The 24,216-nt window shown below is 35.3% G+C and overlaps 2 protein-coding genes across 2 annotated transcripts in view; one reads left to right on the top strand and one right to left on the bottom strand.

The window, feature by feature from the left end:
• Window positions 1-23,560, top strand: part of LOC127442750 (C-C motif chemokine 4-like) — a gene marked incomplete at its 5' end in the record, with an annotated part of 37,256 nt that extends 13,696 nt beyond the window's left edge. Inside the window, 4 exons of the mRNA XM_051700922.1 lie at window positions 20,453-20,517; window positions 21,335-21,443; window positions 22,086-22,163; window positions 22,430-23,560. Coding sequence (XP_051556882.1) covers window positions 20,453-20,517; window positions 21,335-21,443; window positions 22,086-22,163; window positions 22,430-22,451 — 274 coding nt within the window. The remainder of the gene's footprint in view (window positions 1-20,452; window positions 20,518-21,334; window positions 21,444-22,085; window positions 22,164-22,429) is intronic.
• On the bottom strand, window positions 14,295-15,957 carry LOC127443120 (C-C motif chemokine 20-like). The gene is made up of 4 exons (XM_051701644.1): window positions 15,793-15,957; window positions 14,884-14,983; window positions 14,688-14,765; window positions 14,295-14,517 (listed from the first exon to the last, which is right to left on the bottom strand). The coding sequence occupies exons 1-4, from the start codon at window positions 15,869-15,871 to the stop codon at window positions 14,478-14,480; spliced, it is 297 nt and encodes a 98-aa protein (XP_051557604.1). The 5' UTR covers window positions 15,872-15,957; the 3' UTR covers window positions 14,295-14,477.
• Window positions 23,561-24,216: the final 656 nt, after the last annotated feature.

Below are 24,216 nucleotides of genomic sequence, written 5' to 3'. Positions count from 1 at the left end.
CAATCATTTTTATGAATATACATGATGGATAAGATTAAGATTACATGAAAAGAGAATTGTACTGTTATTAAAACACTGATTTGTGGAGTTTAGCAGAACTGAAGGTGTCAGAATAAACACCTTGTTAATGGCATACTACCATACTCCTCACTATGTCTGCAATAGTTTGACATTGCAGAAGTAGTAAGAGTAGTATACCAATGCGAACTCATGAAACATACATGAAGTCAAACACACATATTGGTTTTAGGGTGAGGCGTTTGATTGGTTAAATGGTTTTAGGAAGGGTCTTTTTCATTGGTTGATGATTTAAGGGTGGTGGGAATGTGTCATTGGTAGATGGTTTTAGGATGTAACTGTGATTAGTTGGTGGTCTTCGGTTGAAGCAGTTTGATTGGTTGGTGGTTTTAGGTTGAAGCTCTTTGATTGGTTGGTGGTTTTAGGTTGGTACTGTTTGATTGGTTGGTGGTGTTAAGATGGGACTGTGTTTGGTTGGTGGTTCTAAGTAGTGGTTGACCGATATATCGCTGAGGCCGATAAATTGGCCGATATTTGGAATTTTTTTAAATTATCTGCATCAGCCGATACATTTTCCTGTTTGGCCGATGATTCTTGAGGGCGCTGAGAATTGGCTGCTTGCATGTGAAGCGACTGAGACATCTAAATGACCAGTCACGGTTCGTTTTGTTGTTACATGCCATCGTGTTACTACAATAATAGACTGTGTGCAACACCTCATTTAAAAGGTCCGCGTATCAGACGCATTTGAGCTCATTATGTTAAAGTGCTCACCTGTTTCATTCTCCCTCTCTCTCCTCAACAGTTCCCTGTAAATTTTAACTGTCTTGTCTAATGATAAAAAGGCAAATATCAATAAAACTAATATCATATACCATCTGCAAATATGCACATATCTCATTTAAACAGATGTAATAAACCAACCTCTCACAACTTGAGCAGATCCAGCATCCTGTGGAGCGCTCATTTATTTACCTCTAAAGCAGTATTCTATCAGTCTCTCCTCAGCAGTTCCCTGTCACTTTTAACTTTCTTTTCTAATGATAAAAGGCAAATATAAATTATATACCATCTGCAAATATACAGATGTCTCATTTAAACAGATGTAATTCACGAAAATTCAGTCTTTTCTTCCCGTCGAGCGCTCATCTAATATCTTCCTCTGAAGTGCATATTCTATCAGCCAGAATCAAAACTTCAGAATCAAAAGTTCCTCTGATTCACAAATAATGATGGTCACTCAGTGACAATCCAAGCAGGTGATCCAGACCATTTAAACTGTCAGGAGATTACTGCTCGCGCTGGATCCGCACGAGCGTGAGTGCAGCTTCAAAGTAAAAGTGCTTCACATGTGCTATAAACAAATGACTTATTCACTGTCTACTGTATGTACAATTGATTTGATTCTGTATTTTTTGAGAAAATATGATTGTTAATGCGCACATGCCACTTGCTGCGTTTTTGTTTTTTTTAATGTAGTTTTTACAGTAGTATTGTCTTTGTAGTTTACTTCAGTTTAGTTTTAATGTTTGGAAATATATTAATCATGTCAGTCAGTAATACTTTGTAGATACATTTGTTAAATGTTTACTCTAATCTTTATTGTCTGCATCTTACTCACTCTCTCGCTCTCTCTCTCTCTCTCTCTCTCTCTCTCTCTCTGTGTGTGTGTGTGTGTGTACGTGTGTGCAAGGGTTTTGAATGGACTTTGTGGTGATTAACAGGAAGCTGGTATCTGGGTGGTGATTTGATTGAATGGATTGTGGGTTGTCCAGCCACAGATTCTTATAAAAGGAAACATTGTGCAGAGGCATGTCTGACAAACATCCTTTTTTGTCCACAGCTTGAAAAACAGCTGTGTGTGTATGTATATCAGTGTTTGTGTGTGTGGGAGACTCCCAGACTGTCTTTAGTTCAGGTCTGTAACAGGTGATCTGTAGAAAGCCTTTGGGCTGATAATAGAGCAGAATTCTTGCTGAAAGCCTGACAACTCTCTAAATACCAGCACTCTACCTTTTATAGACACACACACTAATGCATACACACTCTCCTTTGGGGGTTAGGGGAACAATCCAACGAGCGACTCAATACGACATTCCTAAAGGTTTAAGGGTCAAAGGTTAACTGGGGTTCACTTTTTTGTTCTACCTGATCAATTGAACTGTTTCCTTAAGAGCTAATTGCCAGATCTCACAATCTGACATGTTTATGTCTGTCTTACACCTTCATGGTTAGATGCCCCAGGAATCCCCATGTTACCTTTAAAATAAGTGTTAAGCATAATCACACAATCAAGATAGCACAAGATTGTAATCCCAGTCATTCTGATATTCATTACAAGAGTGGGATTGCAGGTGTTATATTGCTGTCATACAACCGTTCTGTAAACAAGACGTTAATATCGGTAACTTACAATTTAGACACAGTATGACCAGATATTCTCTGCAATGAAAATGCTTCCAAAAGAAGCCAAAGCAGGATCAACCATTGCAGGATCAACCCCCACCTGTTTTAGCTTAAAAGTTTAAATTGCTCCTGCGGCACTGTGAGATCAGTGTGGTAACAGAGGGATGCTTCTTGCTTATTTGACATCAGACAATCTGGCATTCCATCACTTTCCAGTGGTGCATCTCAATGAAACAGCTGTGCAACATGAAAAGAGTGTCCTCCACCAAAGATGTCCTTCACAAAGAGGATGACATTCAGGTGCAAGAATTCATAGATGTGCTAAAAGAAAGATGGCAGTATTATTACATTAGATAACAAAATATCAAACCAAGTAGCATTTACTTTAAAGAAAGATAGCATAAGCTTAACTTTCCTGTGAAACTTTTCTCAAAAAGAAGTTTGTAAGGTTGTGTATTTGGCCTATCCGGTTGTCAAACGTTAGTTTAGTTAATAGTCCATAGTTAATGAGATTATTACACCTGTGGTTACTCTGCTTTGACACCTGTGTGAGCTTGAGGGGAACTGACTTCATAGATCCACTAAAATGACCTTGGGTCTAGCTGGTTAAGCGTAATTGCAAAAATGGCTCAAATTGAAGCTAATTCTCAGAAAACATCTTAATATCACTTGCAGGGAGTTCTGGGATCTTCTACCTCTATTCTGTCATGTCCACTTTGGTGGAAACTAGAGATGCACCGATAAATCGTCCAAAAATCAGTATCAGCAATTATCAACACTATCAAACATCGGCCAATGAACAGGGCTGATTATTTCCTGTCAAAAGGGGGCAGAAAAATGCTTTGGGCAATTATTCTACAAAAGTGCTGTGTGAGAAAGAAAATGTCTCTTAACACAATTAATTTGATTACTCACCCTAAAGCTCGACATAGCAAGGAATATGATGAGTGTGTAAATTGTTAAATAATCGTATATCTGTATCCGCACACAAATTTTGTGTCGGTACATCACTACTGGAAACGTTAGGTGCTTGTAGAGGAGGGAAGTATTGTGCTGACCCGTGCGGGGTGAACATGTTCCTGATTGCTTCCCTTCCTGGGCGGCAACGATGTGTAATCAGTGCTGATAGACGAGCTGGCCGACCACGGCTTGATACAGGGTATTTTAGGATCGGAATGGGGGCCCCCACCCAACCCCCCACTTCCCCCAGAATTCTGTGGCAAACCGCAAGGAGACACTGTGAAAAAAGGCCACCTCCCCAGTCCACTTAAAATCAGACCTCTACGTCTGAAAGCCATTATGGATTATATATTTCACACATGCATCTAACAAACGGCACATATTCTTTCTCACTCTCGCTCTCTCTCTCTGTCTCTCTATCTCGTTTCTTTAGATTTTAAGCCATCATTTAAACCAAACAGCCATTATTGGCAAGTAGATTCAAAATGGTCCATGTAAGAACTAAAACACAGTTAAAATCGAGTTGAAAATAATTAAGGCATGTTTTCCACACAGTATTTTACTAAAAGTACACAAAAAAGAGAAATTTAAAATGAAAAATGAAAATTCTCTTATCATTTATCATTGATCTGTTCTCACCCAAAGCAATCGGAGTAAACCTCTCAAATTGGTATGGATTACTTTTATGCTGCTTTTATGTCCATTTCGGAGCATTTTGGACCCCATTGACTTGCATTGTAAGAACAAAAAAAACAAAAACCCTCATATATGTTTCTAAAAAAATCTTTGTTTACATTCCATAGACAAAAGAAAGTCATGCAAGTTTGGGACGGCATGAGGGTGCGTAAATGATGAGAGAATTGTAATTTAATTTTCATTTTAACACTTACTAAGCACTTTATTAGGAACACTATGGTCCTAATAAAGTACCCGGCATGCTCTTTTGCTGTTGTCGCCTATCCACCACAAGGTTCGACGTGTTGTGCATTCTGACATGCTATTCTGCTCACTACAATTGTACAGAGTAGAGCTGGGTGATTTTTTCGATTAATTCGAATTTACATTTTTGACACGATTTTATTATTTTTAAATAGTGGAATCGAGGTTTTGCATTAAATATTAGCAGACGCTGTAGTTGGATACTCTGTCAATCCACCAATGGCTGAATATATAAGAGAAAAAAAAATTTTCACAGCACTTGGCTTGATGCCGCCCTCAATCTGATAAGCTGAACATGTGTGGAAATATGCATGGCTGCCAGGGGCAGACTGGCCATTGGGAGAACCAGGACTTTCCTGATGGGCCGAGATAAGCTGAAATGGGCCGCTGTGTTATGCAGAACGGGCCACAAAACGGCATTTCCTTTAAATATTGGAAAATCAAAAATCGTAAATCGTCCTTAAGTTTGAAAAAAATCAATATTTTATTTTTGTGCAATATCGCCCAGCCCTTGTACAAAGCGGTTATCTGTGTTACCATAGCCTTTCTGTCAGCTTGAACCAGTCTGGCCATTCTCTGTTGACCTTTCTCATCAACAAGGCATTTCCGTCCGCAGAACTGTTTTTGGTACCATTCTGAGTAAACTCTAGAGATGTTGTGCGTGAAAATCCCAGGAGATCGGCAGTTACAGAAATACTCAAACCAGCCCGTCTGGCACCAACAATCATGCCATGGTCAAAATCGCTATAATCAAATTTTTTCCTCATCCTGATGGTTGATATTAACATTAACTGAAGCTCCTGACCCATATCTGAATGATTTTATGTATTGCACTGTTGCCACACGATTGACTGATTAGATTATCGCATGAATAAGTAGGTGTACAGGTGTTCCCCCACAATATTCATAATAGTGGTCTACTGATATGGGTTTTCTCCATGTTTGATTATTAAATTATTACATTTGGTCCCCCTAATCCTGAATATGTGGTTACATCCTTGGCTGAGTGTCTGCATTCACAGGGGACCCCCGCACGCACACACACACACACACACACACACACACACTCAATCCCCCTGGATTGACGCATCCCTCCCAACTGCTGTTGCCATAGGAAACCCTTTCACCCACCCATGGTCCTATGAGGGGATGGCATGGTGTGTGAATTCATCATTCATTGTGTTTGAAATGGTTGGGAGATTTGGGTGTAGAGTTTGCTTTTGAATTTGAAATGGTAATGTGACCTAGTAAACATCAAATCGTGACCTTTTGTCTGAGGAGGGAGTGTGTGTATCTGTGAAATCAAAACGTGCACTGGCAAATGAAATCACTGAAATGATCTCAAACTTGGCACAGAAATACCCTGTGCAAAGACATGTTTTGTTTCATTACATCACTTTTTATTTGTTTTATGTTTGGGGTATAGTTATTGTGGTATTACGGTGGTTTATATGGTTTGGTTATTTTATTTGACTTACAGAGTGTTTTTCCTGTAGATTTTTGTATAGGAAGACTTTTTAAAGCGTAGAGAATAATTTCTCAAGCAAATCTCATTAAAAGTAAAAAAAAAAAAAAATTGTTGCCATAATAACAGCAAAACAAGAATTAAGCTATTTTTTTTTTACATCATATGTAAAATGGAGAACAAAATATAAGGAAAATATTACACAGTAGTTAACATCCACAAACATTTTGTCCTTCAATAATACATTCAGTAATGTTATTTTTTCCCCTTTTTAATATAAGGATGATTATGGAATTGTTCTTGTCTCTTTTTTTTTTATGTGCCTGTCACCTCAATCTACTCTGCTGATTTTTATTATTATTATTATTTATATTTTGAATTGGTCACTAAAATCTTGATTTCTTCTTTCAGCAGATGCTTGGCACAGCATGAAGATTACACCGCTAGTCTTCTTTAAGGTCCTGGAAGATATGTAGGCCCACGTGACAAGATCTCAGTTAAATATTTTGGTCGTGTTCTGTCTTTATCACTCTCTTGCTGGTCTTGTTGAACATTCAACGCTGTCGGTGAGTTTTTGATGTTAAAAAACCATCGACCGTTGATTGTGCCCTAAGACCACGGCCATTTCAGCCTGACGGAGCTTACGTGGACACACCCACCTCCATGTCTCTCTTGTTGTCTTCAAAGGTCATAATCAACATTCATTGCTGTCGGTGGGTTTTGGTTTGTAACAGCTCTCTGAACAATGAATGTAACTATGGCCCAGATTCCTGCTTCTCATGCCAGGATGCATCACACTCTATGCCAGTACAGCGGAGATAGCTTCTCTTTCTTTTCTTATCCTTTCTTCCCTCGCTCTCATCCTCATGGATCTGGAGTTCTTCAAGGAAGACACAAATAGAAGTGTTGACTGCTTCCTCCTGCTTCTAATTGGTGGTTGTGTGCATGTGTGTGTGTGTGTGTGTGTGTGTGTGTGTGTGTGTGTTGAGTGGATAGAAGGAAATGCAGGGTATATGTGTAATCATCTAGATGTTCTTCTCATCTGGCTGTTTTGTCTCCCAAATTATATAGTGTTCATTGCAGCCTGAAATGAGCCTAAAATGGCGCTTGCTTCTGAATACTGTGTCCTCTCTCTCAGCTGTGTGTCTCTGTTTGGTGTATATGGGTAGCTGATGCTTCTTGTCCATGGAACAAATTTTAAGTTGACGTTCATATGAATGGAAAGTAAATTATTATTATTATTATTTTATTTTTTTACATTAATACAAGAATGCAATCATTCCTAATCCTTTCTATTTTCATCATTTAGATTATGTATTTTAAGAGAGTTACACTTGTCTATTGCAAAAGAAGATTATGATAAATCACAATCGCCACTTATACAGCCTGTATACAGTATGTTGTGTGGTGTGAATGCATGTTTAACATTTTGTGTGAGTGTGTGTAGAATGTTGCGTGCATATGTTGTGTACACTCTATCCAGTCTATACTCCCAACACTGACATCAAAGGGAAAATCCTCAGTCTTAAAATCTCCAGATACTGAAACACAACAACACTGTTATTGTCTACTATGCTGAACTATTCCTGTCTCTCTTTCTGTCTCTCTGCCTTTGACTGCCTTTCATTCTTCTATGTTCTCAGTGGAGCGTTATCCGAATAAAATCTCTGAATATTAAAATTTCAGTGCTGCACTGTGACTGTGTCCTCATTTTGAGCATTTGTTGTCTTGTCTTGCTATTGAGAAGATTCTCTTTTAAAACTTGGTGCTTTAAAAACACAACTTACCAGTGTTGGGTGTAATCTGATTGTAAAGTAATTAGTTACTGTAGTCTAGTTGTAAAGTAGTGCAATGCATTCAGTTTGTTGTAATTCTTGTAATTAGGTTAGAGTTCCTTATGTTCAGTTAAGGTATAGTTTAAAAACATTATGTGGGTTACACATTTCTAAAATAATATTATGTATAATATAGTTAAAGGGGTCATGAAATGCTCTTTATTTATAATTTTATTATGTTCCCTGAGGTCCACAGATAATGATAGTAAAGTTTTTTTGTTTTGTTTTTTGCACCAAAACAGTCATAATTTAGTAATATATGATCATTTTCTACCCTGTCTCTGGCCTCTGACTGAAACGTAAGGTTTTGGCCTCAGTGTCTTCTTTCAACATCAACGTAAACGGCCACTGTTATGATTGACTAACATCGTGCAGCCCCTCAAATACAGCCATATTTGAAACTTAATTGGAAGGGAATGATCAATTTCCACAACATAAAACTAAATTCCAGGGTTTGCACATCGAACACATTGCATCTGAATATATTAAACTTAATCTCAAGCACAACTTTTAACATTCAACACCATAAACTATCAAACAGTCATGATATTTGAAATATTCATGAATGTTTACTTAAGGTTTTGCGATTGGGTCCAAGTGTTTTTAACTGTCCCCATCATTCAGTAACAGTTCATTTGCAAAGCTTGAATCCACACAAATGAGCCTTTCAGAACGCACATACATAGTCCAAAGCATGTTGAAACAAGATGCGCACACACCTACTGTACAGTATCATCCTGCACTAAGGCACACAAATGCATCAAATCGGTCAGAGATGTCCATCTAGTGCATGTTTACAAACACCAACAATTAAAAATAGTGCAAATGGGGGCCTGGGTAGCTCAGCGAGTATTAATGCTGACTACCACCCCTGGAGTCACGAGTTTGAATCCAGGGTGTGCTGAGTGACTCCAGACAGGTCTCCCAAGCAACCAAATTGGCCTGGTTGCTAGGAAGGGTAGAGTCACATGGGGTAACCTCCTCGTGGTCGCGATTAGTGGTTCTCGCTCTCAGTGGGGCACGTGGTAAGTTGTGCATGGATTGCGGAGAGTAGCATGAGCCTCCACATGCGTAGTCTTTGCAGTGTCATGCACAACGAGCCACGTGATAAGATGCGTGGATTGACTGTCTCAGAAGCGGAGGCAACTGAGACTTGTCCTCCACCACCCAGATTGAGGTGAGTAACCATGCCACCACGAGGACCTACTTAGTAGTGGGAAAATAAATAAATAAAAATAAATAGCGCAGATGGGAGCAAGAAGGTGTTCAGGACACGTTTGTGCTCAAAAAACAAGAGGCAACATATGATGATGAAGGCTTCTCCTTTTCAGTGTAGCTTGTCACAGCATCTTTTAAAAGTGGTGCAAAATACATGACAATGGTCAAAGACACCTGTGTAGTGCATGTTTATATGCAATAATTATTCAAAATAGTCCAGATGGGTCCCCTTAGGTGTTCAGGAATAGTTAAACTACACTAGGCCTGTTCTGCTCTCTCTGTGTGTGTGCCAGTGGACGGGACCAAGGGTGCGATGATGTAAAGTAGGAGCTGATGTTTTTGCTGTAGAGGCATGAATTAATGGGCCCTCTAGTGATGTAGGAAAGTTTCAGAAGTAGAGAATGAGGCATTTTTGCAGCTTGGTTTCATTAAATGCATTTATTGCATCGGGGATTAAGTTTTGAGTTCTGAAATGTACAGAATGTTTTTATAGTAGAATGACCTCCTAAAGGTCAAAATATCACGGAAAATTTGATTCTTCATGATAAGATCCCTTTAAAATATGAAATGTTCATATGGACACCTGGTGTTTCTGTGATAGCTGAATGGCGTTTTACAATGGAAATATAGACATTATTTTATAGTTGTTGAGCAGAAAAAAAATTAACAAAAGTAAAGCAATAGAAATGTGATTACTTTTTACTGAGGTAATCAGTGAAATAACCTGATTACCATTTTAGAGTAGTAATAAGTAATTTGTCTGGATTACTTTTTTGATAAACTTACCCAACACTTCACAATGTGATTAACCCAAGCAGAACATTTCTGGACAAAATCAGGACGCTCTTGCTCTAGAATCAAACCCTAACTCTAAATATGCTCCTACACTAACAAAGAAGTACGATGGTATTACTATGAATTTTGAACATATACCATGAGAACCATGTAAATTCCATACATGAATATGGTTATTATTCAGTACCATTGTAACATCAAAGTACTTTATTTGTAAGGGTAAAATTAAAGGACAATGATTGGTTGAAAAGAATGTAGTTCCAGACCTTAATCCTAACTCTACCCCCCAAAATATGGGGGCAGTGATTAGTTCATAAAAAAAATAAAAAAATGAAGACCAACAAAAGATGTTGATCCATCAAAACCCCCCTACTTGTATAGATCTAGTAAAGCACAGTGGGACCTTTCAGCTCTTGAGGAAAGTTAAACCAGGCTAAGTTAACTCAAGATATTCCCTGAGAATTATTGCTCTGAAACAGTTTCATTATTGTACTAGTTTATAACTCAAAGTGTTTCACAATACTATGAAGAAAATAGTGTACCTTGCTGAAATAAAATAACAGTTGTTATGTAAACTCAGCAATTAGGACTTTATGGTACTAAAAGGACTAAAGGACTGTGTTATGTCGGTTTCTTACATGGTTCTGTGAGAGCTCGAGGCCACAGGGACCGTCAGATCCAAAGCAATGGAATCAAGCCACCCAGCCTGGAGCTATAAATAAAACAATCAAAGGTAATGCAGAACAACATTGTAAATGCATTTTAATCGTAAAATGTTAGTTTTTGTCAGCTTTGTAGTACATTAGCATTACATAGCCTCAAAGCTAACAGACATGAACTAAAAGCCACCAAATTCCCATTTCGATTTCATTGGGTCTATAAACAGTGATGTGTGATAGGAATCTTAGACTTTGTGTTAAATGATTAGCTATTTGTTTGAAAGGGTTTTTGACAAGCATATCTGTAAAAAATAAAAACAAAAAAATAGACATTTAATACAGTAGCTTATGTGTAGGTCCATGAGTTCATGTGTTGGGGAAGTTTGCCGTTCACTATGATTGCATAAAGGGAAAGATTAGAGCTGAGCAGTGGAGCTGTTTTGTTGCCAAGGTCCTGTTTGTGTGAGTGGGTGTTCAGGAATGTGTGTGTTTCTCCATTATTCAGCAGGAAGTCCTCTGTGTTTGCAGTCGTGCAGTGGACCGAGGCGATGATGTCATCGGCAATCATAACTTGACTGGAGAGCGTCGCTGTTAATTAAATCACTCAGCTGCAGGAAGTGTGTGTGTGTGTGTGTGTGTGTGTGTGTGGGTGGGTTTAGGTGGTTTACAAGGACTTTTATTTAGGTTACAAACTGGTAATTACAAGGGTATTATGCTATAAATGTTGTTTATGAGGATATTTCTAGTGTCCCCATAATTCAAATTGCTTAAAAAACATACTAAACTATGTTTTATTGAAAATGTAAAAATGCAGAAAGTTTTTTGTGAGGGTTAGGTTTAGGGGTAGGGTTAGTGGATAGAGTCTATAGTTTGTACAGTATAAAAATCATTATGTCTATGGAGAGTCCTCATAGTGATAGCTGCACTAACGTGTGTGTGTGTGTGTGTGTGTGTGTGTCTAACCAAGCTAGACTTTAGGGTTCAGAGACATAGCCAATGAAAATCCTTTTGGAGACATCCTAAATGAAAAAAAAAATGTCCATATAAAGACTAAATAATGTCTTAATTCAGTTCGGCACATGTCAAACATTGTATTAAGGTTAGGGTTATTTCATAGTAATTAGATTTTTTTTTTTTTTTTTTTTAAGAATAAAAGCTAGGTAAATGTGTGTATATTCACTTCAGTGTTCTGAAAGCAACACCATACAGAGATAATCATAAAAGAAATGGGAACGATGCTTAATCTTTTATCTGTATGCCTGTATGAGGAAAACACAATGTGATTTTCTATCCTTTTGGTCACCAATGTGGTTTGCAAGGAGGCATATCTTTGTTCCTCATTCTCTCTCAACGGAGGTTTTTATTTACAGTTTTTATGCTGCCACAGTAGGCTAATTTTGCCGATCAGGGACCCACTTTCCCTTAAAGGGTTAGTTCACCCAAAAATGAAAATTCTCTCATCATTTACTCAGACATACACATCTAAGGTGGCATGAAGGTCTTTCTTCTGTAGAACACAAACATATTTTTAGAAGAATATATGAGCTCTGTAGGTCCATACAATGCAAGTGAATGGTGGCCATGCCTTCAAAGCTCCAAAAAGCATACAGTGTAAAATCAGCAAAAAGTAATCCATCAGACTCCAGTGGTTTAAGTAATGTCTTCTGAAGCGATCCAGTTGGTTTTGGGTGAAAACAGACCAAAATGTAACTCCTTTTCACTGTACATTTTGACAACAATCTCCTTTGTGATCATGATTTCAAGCTCGATAACACTTCCTACAGCGCCATCTATCGCTTTGAGCATGAGTCAAGCACAAGGAAGTGTAATCGTAAATGTAAATATCATTCTTCTAAAAATCTTAATTTGTGTTCAGCAGAAGAAAGAAAGTCATACACATCTGGGATGGCATGAGGGTGAGTAAATGATGAGAGAATTAAAAACAAATATCCTTTTAATATTCATATAAAAGACTATAATGTTGATGTCTATTTTGATTTCCAATGAGAAGCCACATAAACACTGATGATTAAAGCTGACCACTCTTTTTATATTATAAATAATATTAATTTTGGCTACCAAGCTCCAATATGACATTAATATATATATATATATATATATATATATATATATATAAATAAAGGCAATCATAAAAGTGGTCCAAATAACTCATGTGCTATATTCCAAGTCTGAAGCAATACCATAGCTTTGTGTGACAAACAGACCAAAATCTAAGTTGCTAAACATGTTAAAGAGAATCTTAAAATATGAGAGAACATGTCAAATTTGCGATGTCCGATTCCTTATCGAATCTTTCTTTTAAGTCTGATCTTTTTAATGAATGGACAGATCCAGTTCACTATTTCTTCACGAATCGGATTGATCTGGTTCTTAACTGACTGAATGATCAGTTGCAGAGGTTAACAGCTCACTGGAGAGATTATCAGTGAAAATTAATTTAAATTTCCATCAGTTTCTCATACAAAGCCATCGTATGAGTTGCCCTATGACTTGAAATATAGCGCACAAGTCAAATGGACCACATTTATAGTGCTTTTGCGTCTTTTTTAAAGCAGAATGAATTATCTGATCGCAAATGTTTAACCGACCGCTAGAGGGGATGAATTTTTTATTATTATTATTATTATTATTTTAATCACACATGACTTAAAGGTGCACTCAGTAATTTTTTTTCTCATTTAAAAAGTTTAACTCATAAAGACATTAATTTTTGCAATATATGTAGAAAATCAAGACCACTCACATTAAAATGAAGACTCCAGTCATATCAGTAACCTTATAAAAGTGGTTTTATTCTACATGGAGAGGATCCGCACATGGGGGCTGCCATGTTACTATCACATGACCAGCCGAATACTACTCGCTTAATCTCAGTAACCATCCTGTTATTTGGCACTTTTACTCACTGATTAAAGTAATCATGGCTGATTGTGAATACTACATTTCTACAATGGCATCTGAAACTGAAAACTATTGATTTTAAATGATGCTGCATCCAAGCCGCTAGGTGTCAGTGTCAGTCTAAGATGACACAAAGACAAAAGTTACTGAGTGCACCTTTAAAAATACTTGGCATAGACTATTGAATCGTTTTGGAGCTTTGTTTGTCATTATGAAGTTTGACAGTCCCATATATTCACTTTCTGTAGTATCTTGTGTAAGAATCACTCAACTACCATTGTATAATGAATTACATGCTTTACTTGAACTATTTCAGTATCAAGAATGAGTTCAGTGTGTTACACTAACATCTCAAGATACGACACTTTCGTTAAATGGAAAAGAGTGGCACTCAAGCGTTGTGTTCTACGGAAGAAAGAAAGTTCTACGGGTTTGGAAATGGAGCATCATGAGGGTAATTATTTTGATATCTTTGTTGGGTGAACTAACCCTTAAACTGGTTCATGTGTTTTATAGGGGGGTGCGACACCTGGTGGTGTTTGAGTAATTTTGATTTCAGTCTGTGTGTGTAGAGTTCAACGCACAAGAGGAGAATGTGTGTGTGTTGTACGTTGAGCTTGTTTCTATGCATTTGACAGACTGACAGATTATCAAGGTTTGTTTATTTTAATCCACACAAAAGTTGTTCCGCATTCCATTGCTTTCTAGATTGCATCAACAATGTTATTTCCCAGGAAGTCATTATGTATGGGGAATTTTTAAACTTAAGAATGTCTAGCATTCCATCAACCCTATCTCTGTGTATGACCAAACACAAAACAGCATTCAAATTGCATCATGTCCTTTTAACCAATCACGGCATAAATGCAAATGAAGGCATTTGCCATTTCAGTCTATATACTTTGCATGTGCACTGTAGTGCTACAGTAATGTTATGTTACTTCATGTGCAGTTTGCAAGTTCTCGTGTGCAGTTGTATTTTACTGTTATTTTGAAACTCTTACTGTATATGAATCTAATTAGAGTTTATTACAGCTGAAAAGACATTTAAAAATAAACACAGAAGGCAAGTTCCCACTTTACTTAGAAAATGATTTATTATTTTAATGCCTTGAAATAATTAAAGCAAATACAAAAAAATATAAAGTAACATGCATACAAAAATATGCAGAGTAGATATGCAAAGTGCATAAAGAAGTAGGTTCTTTGTGATGAATTATTCTTAAGAACATCTGTTTGGTCCCAGAAGTTTTGGAATGATCATTTTGAATGCTTTTTCTTGATTGCTTGCACTTTCTCCCTGAAGAACAAAAAACAGAATCATTAGCTTTCATTTCAAAGCATTAACTGCAATGTTGTTAAGGACAAGAAATGGCACATGTAGCCTGTATGTGTCTATATATACATATGTGTGCAATGTGAATTTTGTTTATTTATTTATCCACAGCATACACTTATCTCCAAGCTTACCTTAGTTTACTGATGTTGTCCATCACCCAGGTTTTAGAAGGGTCCGTGCAAATATTCTTGCCTCTGTTTGTATGGAATCTGTTGGGGAAAGAAGCATCTCTTTGTTAGTGTCTTAAATAATGAATCCAATACATGGCACATTTGTGTGTGTTTGTGTGTGTCGTTACAGTGTATGTAGGAGGCTTTTTATACTTACATTACAGCGTCAATGTTGCATCTTCCTCTTATGGTCTGGATGGAATACCCTCTGATGATTGCTATAGGTATTACTACTTTGGTGTACTTTCTGCAACATGCTGTAAACACAACAATATGAGCATGTTAACACCCGTTGCAAGTTTGTAAACCTAAAGTTTGTGTACATTCATTACACCATTAATATGTCAAATGGCAGGCTTTTTCGGATTGAATTTAGAAAGATAGATAGATAGATAGACAGACAGACAGACAGACAGACAGATAGATAGATAGATAGATAGACAGACAGACAGACAGACAGACAGACAGACAGATAGACAGATAGATAGATAGATAGATAGATAGATAGATAGATAGATAGATAGACAGACAGACAGACAGACAGACAGACAGACAGATAGATAGATAGATAGATAGATAGATAGATAGATAGATAGACAGACAGACAGACAGACAGACAGATAGATATATAGATAGAAAGAAAGAAAGAAAAGGGGTTCCCACACTTTTGACCAATGAATCTGACTTTTCCCTGATCTTTCCAGTTGTTTGTGAGGATGCAAATTATAAATATAATTTACATTTAGACCGATTTGCTAATAAATCCTCAAGACTGTTTTGTGAACGTTTTAACCAGCTTGAAAAACTTTAAAAAGAACAAACTTAAAAGCAACGATTTGCTCCAAATCAGACATCATTATGGTTTACAAGCAAGTTTTGTTATTTACAAGAGCAATCTAGCCAATTAAATATTTAATAACTAAAAATAACTAGAAAATGCAATTTTAATACTGTGGAAACCCTGAAGGAAGGAAGAAAGAAAGAAAGAAAGAAATTATTTTAAAGTTAGTTGTTAAACTGGTTATACTGGTACCGTAGGTACAGACAATAAGTGAGATTTACTTACACATAGCTGAGGCATCTGTACAGAGTACACCGAGAGCCACAATAATCAGCACGATCGTGGTAGCTGAGATCCGAGCCATTGTCTCTTTCTGTTTGTGTGTGTGTGAGTGTGTGAGTGTGCAATCTTCAGAGCAAGAGTCAGATGAGAAATGGGGCAGGTGTGTTTAACGACAGCCTTATATCAGCGCCTGGCCCTGGAAACAACCCATGACATGGCATTTGGGTTTTCCATGTACACGTAAACACAAGCACATGTGTACAAATATATGATCTGGAAAACTTAAGCCACAATGAGATCTTATCTGCCCTGTCTGTGAAAAAATACAATGAGGAAGGAGGTGAAAGGAAAAAATGGCCTGTGAAAAACCAGAAAAGAAAATGTCTAACTCTCTGTTAGATTTTACCTCCCTGAAAGAAAGTTTAAACCACAGGCATATTTGAATTGTTTCCTACAGTCAGATGAATAGCAACAATGTTGGAAACTCCAGGAACGCTGGGGTTCATGTAAAATATATGTCACTGGAATAAAATAAAAAAGAAAATAGGACCATTCTGAAATGTGCAAATAAATAAATACAAATAAAAACATAAACCATAATCAAACAATAAAACTAATTATATTTAAGATTTTTATGTTATATAATATTAAAATAGATTAATAAAGAACTCTGTTTTATTAGACCTAAAATGTGTCACATTAAACAATAGTTTAATACTTCTATAAGAAGCCTAATAAGTCTCTGGTTTACTGTATATTCTGTTTAGATTTCACATTTGGATTCACGTTTTTGTAAATAAACTGCACTTGGGTTCTCACTTCATCATCGTCCACCGTTCCTGTGTTCAGCCTGTCCTGCCTGCTCATTATCGTTACATATATACAGGATTGGGGATAATGCAATACATGGAACGGGATTATGTATTTAAAATACAAAATATAAGTAACTGTATTCCACTACAGTTACAATTTAAATCATTGGTAATTAGAATACAGTTACATTCAAAAATATTTTGATTACTGAAGAGATTACTTTGCATTTTATTGTCATTTGTTTCATTTAATATCTAGTCCTTTCAGATGGAAAACATTTATACATATAAATGATGCGATCCAAAGTGCATTTGAACAGCGGTGAAACACTTTCTTATGATGTGTTACATTCATACCAGCAGACAGAGAAGTAAGTTTGAAGTAAGTTTGGAGCAGAAGAAATAGAAATAAAGCTTGTGTAAATTGTCAGCTTTACGCTAAGCTAAAATGTTATTTCTAGCCATTTTACATGCACATGTTACTAGGCACGATCATATTTTTTTTATCAAGAAAATTCACGTTGGATCATAATTTCTTTTTTTTTTTTAGTAAGACCTTTGATATTAGGGCAAAATTCATATTCTTGATAGTAATTTTTGTATTGTTTTTCTGTAAAAATATCAAAAAATCCTTAAAACAAGATCAGTTAGATTTATCTTGTTTTAGAAACAACACTGCATAAGATATTTAGGTTTTTCAGAGAATGTATTTTTAACATGTGTATTTTGTCTTACTGTACTGGCAGAGTTTTAATAGTCAAAACAAATGAAAAAATCTACCAGTGCTGAAGAAGTAATGCAAAGTATTTAGAATACATTACTGACCTTGAGTAATCTAACAGAATACGTTACAAATTACATTTTACAGCATGTAATCTGTAATCTGTAGTGGAATACATTTCAGAAGTAACCCTCCCAACCCTGCATATACAGTATATAGTCTCCTTTACTATAATAAAATAAAATATTATACAATATAAAAATGTAAAGAAAGAACTCTGGGCAATAAAAAAAAAAAAAAAAAAAAAAAAAGACTCCATATGTGATGTGATTTCAAAGAGAATAGTTTTAACTGTTTGCATATATTCAACAGAAAAGCATTCATTGGCCGTCCTCTGATTTTGTTCTCAAGGAATTTCATTCACATTTAGGGAAATTCCATTTACTGCCATATATGGTGTAATTGCCAATTCAGACATAAATGTATAGCTGGCGTGGTCATGGTTTAAATACTTTTTTCAAGGGCGTGACAATGCCTCTGAACAGGGAATTTTTGAAAGCAGGAACCTTCTAGCAACTGGTACTTTTACACACAGCAACCTTTTGTTTGCTGTGTGTATTGTCGAATTATGAATATATTGTGTCATAATAGCTTTTAGTTGATAAAACCACATGCACAAAATTACCTAGCATCCTCATTTTTGCACATTAGAGTGTGGGTGTTACTGAATTTGGTTTGTATATATGTTCTAGGTCATAATGTTTTATGTAACCCATGTTCAAAAATCAAAAATTGAAATAGGTCATAAGAGCGAGATCAAAACCTTACAGTGCTCTCTCACTTAATCGTTTCCCATGAAACCCACGAACTTTGCTTTACTGCTACTGGATGACACCAATTCAAATACCACTTAAAAGCGTTGCTCACAGCGGTGCTTTTACTAAAACATCCTCTGGATGAATTCATTTACACCTCCAGGCTTCAAAGAGGCATTAACCTACTTGACATTTTGATATATTTTAAGTTTAATTTCTATAAAGGAGGCTTGTGATGATAAAACAGGGGAGTGTTTGTAGAATTGGTCTTACTGTAATATTATTTTCTCTCATCAGTTGTTGTGATCTGATTTAGGCTGTGATAAGATGGTGTGATGAGTGATCAGAAATGTCCAAAATTGATTTCCAGGAAAGGCAGATGCCTTAGAACATTAACTGTTTGTCCAGATGTTAGACTTTTTCTTATTACTGTAATATATTTTATTTTATTTTTTTATCTATATTATTCTGTCTTGATAGTGGATGTATAGATATACCCTCTCAGAAAAAATGGTAGTGTTTAAGGTATAATGGCCTTCACTGGGGTGGTACCGTTATTTAGGGTACACATAAAGGTAACATAATTTACCTTTAAAGGTACATAATAGGTCCTTAGGCTGTTTTCAAACTTTTGATGCCAAAGAACCCCAAATATGATGATCCCCTTGCGATGGACCACCAGTGTGAACAAAATAGTAAACATGATATTATAAAGACATGTTGTTAGCAAAAATAGTAAACATGATATTATAAAGACATGTTGTTAGCAAAAATAAAAGAACTGGCTTTTATAGTGTCATTGTACTAAAACTAAATTAATTATTCAAATTTTATATGGAAAATATATATTATTTTTATTAATTTGAAAGAGTATCTTTTTACCATTGTAGAAATGTAAGATGTTTAAACCCGAAGAGTACATTTTCATTGTTTTATAGCAGTTTTAAAGAGAATATGGAAGTACAACCTTAATTTTATACAAATAAGAAATGTTTTTTACATAATATATGAAATTATATGCAGATTTGTTTTTATTTATTATGGTTTAAGCTATGGATATCAATAGAATAAAATAATCGTGAATAATCTCATGGAATAAAATAATCTCATCCTAAATAAAACAATAATAATTTTAAGTAATGTTGACATTATTTTTTTGACTTTGTTTTCTCTCATTTTTTTATTTATTTTATGGACCCCCTAGCATCCCCTTTTGTCCCCTGGTGGTCCCTGGACCCCAGTTTGTAAACCCCTGCCTTAGGGTACAATTATGCACCCAAAAATAATTATACATTATAACTAGAGGTACAGAACAGGTTCCCTTAATGGTACCAACCCGATGACGGCTGCTGTACCTTAAACAGTACCATTGTTTCTGAGATTGTAATATTTAGCAGTTGCACAACACAAAGGAACAAAAATGCACTTTAAAAAAAGAGTAGAAATGTAAATAACCCTAACTCTGAATCCTATCATTTCTTTCTTTCTTTCTAGTTAAAGACACATCTACAGTATGTACTTGTTTTGTATCTTCGGTCCAAGTGAACTTATCACTAATAATATAGTTGTGACATGTAGTTGCTATGTATGCAAATTAAGTTACAGGTTGAGAACTTGATAAGTACTTTGAAGTCAGAACATTTTTCAAAATGTATTTATATGAATCTATTCTTTCAAACTAAAGATAATGCATTCTATAAGTTTAGATTTTTCAGTTTTTAAAATGAGGCATTTGCCTTCTGTTTTTCATTTCATATATTTGTTGCTCTGTACATACAGTCAGAATGAGGGTGATGATTATATTTTTGCATTTAGTTTATTACATATAATATCTTTTCATTCAAACATCAGCAGTACCAACATTAATATTGTTTAGTATCTAAACCAATCATTATAGTGATTATAAAACAAATAAAACATTCTTAAAAATGCAGTTGTTGTAATTGTCAAATCATAATGTTGGCCATAGATTTTCAAAGTGCCATTCATATTATATTTCCAGGGATGGAATATCCCTCTTTACAGCACACATGACCTATAAACATTTACACCATTACACCCTGATTTTCCCCCTGCCTTCCACCTACAATGACGTTTGATGTGTTGCCCCCAAAATCCCCACATGCACATGTATATAATGTAGCTTTTGGGGATGCCAAATAATGTGGACATAGAGGTCTCCATCTCAATCATCATCATTATTAACAGCGCTGCTGTTGCTCCCTGCAAGACTGTGATCATTTTAGTTGTCGTAAATTTTATCAGTCTCATTTTTCATTTTGACTCGTGACTTGTTTCCCTCCCATGATGAGCAGACTCGTCCTGACGTCATCCACACTGCTGTTGTTGCTGTGCGTCTGGGTCACCTTAAGTCAAAGCAGTAAGTAAATCTTTTCGTACAAATTTTATCAGAATATCTGTTCAGTTTCAAGTCTCATCTCAATGCTGTGAGTTCACAAGACTGTTCTGAAATTTAACCACATCTGATAGCGTAATTTCATACCTTTAGAATTGGGACAGATTGAAACACATTTACGATATAAGTAGAGAGACAACTGTCACTCCTCGTAATCAGTGCTTTCGCTATCAAAATAAGGCATGTTTGATGATTTAACTTAATTTAATTTATCTCAAACTTATCTGGTTTAACAAACTTATCTGAGCATCACTGACTTCATGCATATGGTTTATGATTTGCATAAGGGGGTGGATAAAATAAAATTCTGTTATTATTTACAACCTCATGTTTTTCCAAACTCATATGCAGGTTTTTTCCATGGAACACAAAAATAGAAAGAAAAAAACAGCATCATAAATGTAGTCCATACGACTTGTGTACCATTAACAAGTCTTCTGAAACCATACAGTTGCTTTGTGTAAGGAAGAGACTGAAATTTAAGTTAATCACTGATAATCTTCTCCTCCATCCAAAGCTCTGAAGTCTCATTGTGGGTTCAGATTAAAAAATGTTGCGTTGACGTGTTGCCCCAGGTTTGACTAAATGGATGCCAAAACGACATTGGTTCTCATGTTGATGAATTGGTTTCACATGTAAATTACAGATAGAGATTCAAAGTCATCAGAGCAATGATTGCACAGAGCAGACATGTAGATGAACGACTGTTTAAATAAAGCTTTGGGTTAGGTTAAGCGTCATGGAGCCAAATTAAATTATATTCTGTCTGTTATGTGCTAAGGTCCGTTGAGGTGCTGTACCAAATATTCATCACATCCACTACCTTTTCTCCGACTGAAAGACTTTACTCTGCAGGATACCACCATGATATGCAACATAGACGCTGTCATGTAAGTATATAATTCATGTCTTAAACCAAATGAAATTAGTCTGAAAATACATAAGCATATTGCTTACAAACACGCAGACACACACACTACTATATATACAGTATATATATACAGTATGTATATGTATATATATATATATATGTGTGTGTGTGTGTGTGTGTGTGTGTGTGTTACACTTTATAATAAGGTCCCGTTTGTTAACATTAGTTAACATGAACTATCAATGAACAAAACTTTCACATAATTTATCAATCTTAGTTAATGTTCATTTCAATTTCATTTACTAATACATTTGTAAAATCAAAAGTTGTATTTGTTAACATTAGTTAATGCACTATGAACTAACATGAACTAACAATGAACAATTGTATTTTTATTAACTAATATTAACAAAGATTAATAAATGTAGTAAAAATATCTTGTTAATTGTTTGTTCATGATACCTAATGCATTAACTAATGTTAACAAATACAACCTTATTGTAAAGTGTTTATTATATTTAGTTTAAAGTGTTTATGTTTAGTATATATATATATATATATATATATATATATATATATATATATATATATATATATATATATATATATACTGTATATCTGTTATATTTGATCTAGAATATTCTCTCTCTCTCTCCTGCAGTTTTACTACAGTGAAGAACAGACAGATCTGTGCTAACCCTAATGACCCATGGGTTCAGAAAGCCATTTCACATATCCAGTAAGTTAAGCATCACACATACTTTAGAAACAGTGTATATGTTCAATTATAATTGCATTTAGATAAAAGTACCAAGACAAAATGTGAATACTACTACTAAATTGCAAATTTTAAAATGTTTTCTAGGAAAAATTGTATTGTTTTGTTTTAAGCAAAGAAATGTCGGTTTTCCCCCATACACTAAATATACTGGGGGAAGAAATATGAATAAGTTGTAAAGTTAAAAATTGAGATGGCTCACGTAAGTTCTCTTTTGTCTTTTGCAGGAACACAAGAAATTCAGTATAAAGTGGACAGCAATTAATCTGTCTGTAATTTTGAGTTGAACACACTGGACTCAAACTCAAACACCTTAATAAATCAGATTGATTAGAATTTATTTTTGTAATTAATAAATGATTTTGACAGCAATGGGTTTTTCATTTATTCTTGCTGTTTTCTTTTTAATTTGACTGATGTTTCTTAGTTTGAAAAATGTTAACATGCGCTGCTCTAGCATTACAACACAACAAAACCAAGCTGTTGTTTTACTCATGTTTAACTCTTTAGACAGATGTGACAAAAAATTATTTAGTTTAAATTGAGTTCTAAACAAAAATATTAGAAAATATGCATGATAATGTAATCTCGCCATTAAACAAAATAACAGTACTTACAATACCTCTGTCCTGCAACATTCCTTCTGGCATTCTTTTATGTTCCCCAAAATGTCATGTTATCTTGTTGAGATATTAAAAGTTATTAAAAAGGCCATATCATTAGAAATCTAATTTTTTTTAAAAGGGGTCATTGTACTATGAAAACATACTGCAACGAAAAAAAAAAAAAAAACATATTAAAACTAAGGTTTATAATACAAGGAGAGTGCAACAGTATGCTTGTATTTCCATTAATGGCATTTACCATGTTATGTTATGTTAAGTTATGTTATGAGAGGTTAACAGAGCAATGTTTTGATAGTGCTACATTGAATATATACCCAGTGTTGAGTTGTAACAGAATACATGTAATGGCGTAACGTATTCAGAATACAAAAATTAAGTAAATTCAGTCCACGTTATATTTTCAAGCACCTATATTCAGAATACAATTACTTTAGTACAATTTTGTTAGAATATTTCTCTCATAATGATTACAAGTCAGTAAGACAGTAAGAAAAAAAAATCTTGTCAATCAAGTGAGACATTTTTAAAGTAGAGAATTGTTTTTCTTAACAGTTTTTCTAAACAGTGCAGATGTGTGCAGCACATGTGTCCTCTCGCTCTCTCTTCCCCAGATCAGCTGCAGCGTGTTTACAGTCTTGCCAGGGATTCATAACAAATTGGGCTAATTTGAAATCACAATAGTGGGTTAAAATCATAGAATACATTTTAGAAAGAGTATTTAGTATTCATCCCAGAATACATTCTTAAAGTATTCTGCACACCCTGCATACACCTGATTTTCTTACAGCTTGGTTAGAGTAGATCACCCATGTTGGGTGCACAGTATACAGCAGGTGGCATAATGTCTCTTACCCTGAACTGCTGGATGTGCTGCTGTGTGCCTGCCTGCCTGCCTGCATGAAGCCTGGTGCTGGAATAACTAGATTTGCACTTAGCTTTTATGAGTCCCGCCTTATTTGATTTGATTGGCTATCTTTAACTACACTGATGAACGTTGTGACCACTGAGCATGCTAAAACTTTAACTTTTTTTAATATGATAATATGAACAAACAGACAGCGAAGGTGACAAAAGTACATCAATATTTTATTTCACATGTCGGGTCCACTCCAAGTTGATTATACGGCGTCAATCTGTTTTGCTGTTCTTGACATCCTTTCTTTGCTAGCATATCTTTTTTACACCATGTTTAGGCGCAAAAAACAGTGCCAATATGTAAGTGCAAAAAAGAAGTCAGAAGAATACTTACCAAATTTACTTTGTGTTAATACGCTATTACAGATTCACAACACATGAAATACACTATGCAAAGCATTAATGTATTGCTAATATTTTTTTTTACGCTTGTAACTTGATTTACACCTTTACCAAACGTTCTGTGCGCATGC

Source organism: Myxocyprinus asiaticus, chromosome 6 (genome assembly GCF_019703515.2).
Source record: "Myxocyprinus asiaticus isolate MX2 ecotype Aquarium Trade chromosome 6, UBuf_Myxa_2, whole genome shotgun sequence".
Taxonomy (NCBI): domain Eukaryota; kingdom Metazoa; phylum Chordata; class Actinopteri; order Cypriniformes; family Catostomidae; genus Myxocyprinus; species Myxocyprinus asiaticus.
The sequence above is the reverse complement of the archived record's forward strand: the minus strand, read 5'-3'. Positions and strand labels throughout refer to the sequence as shown.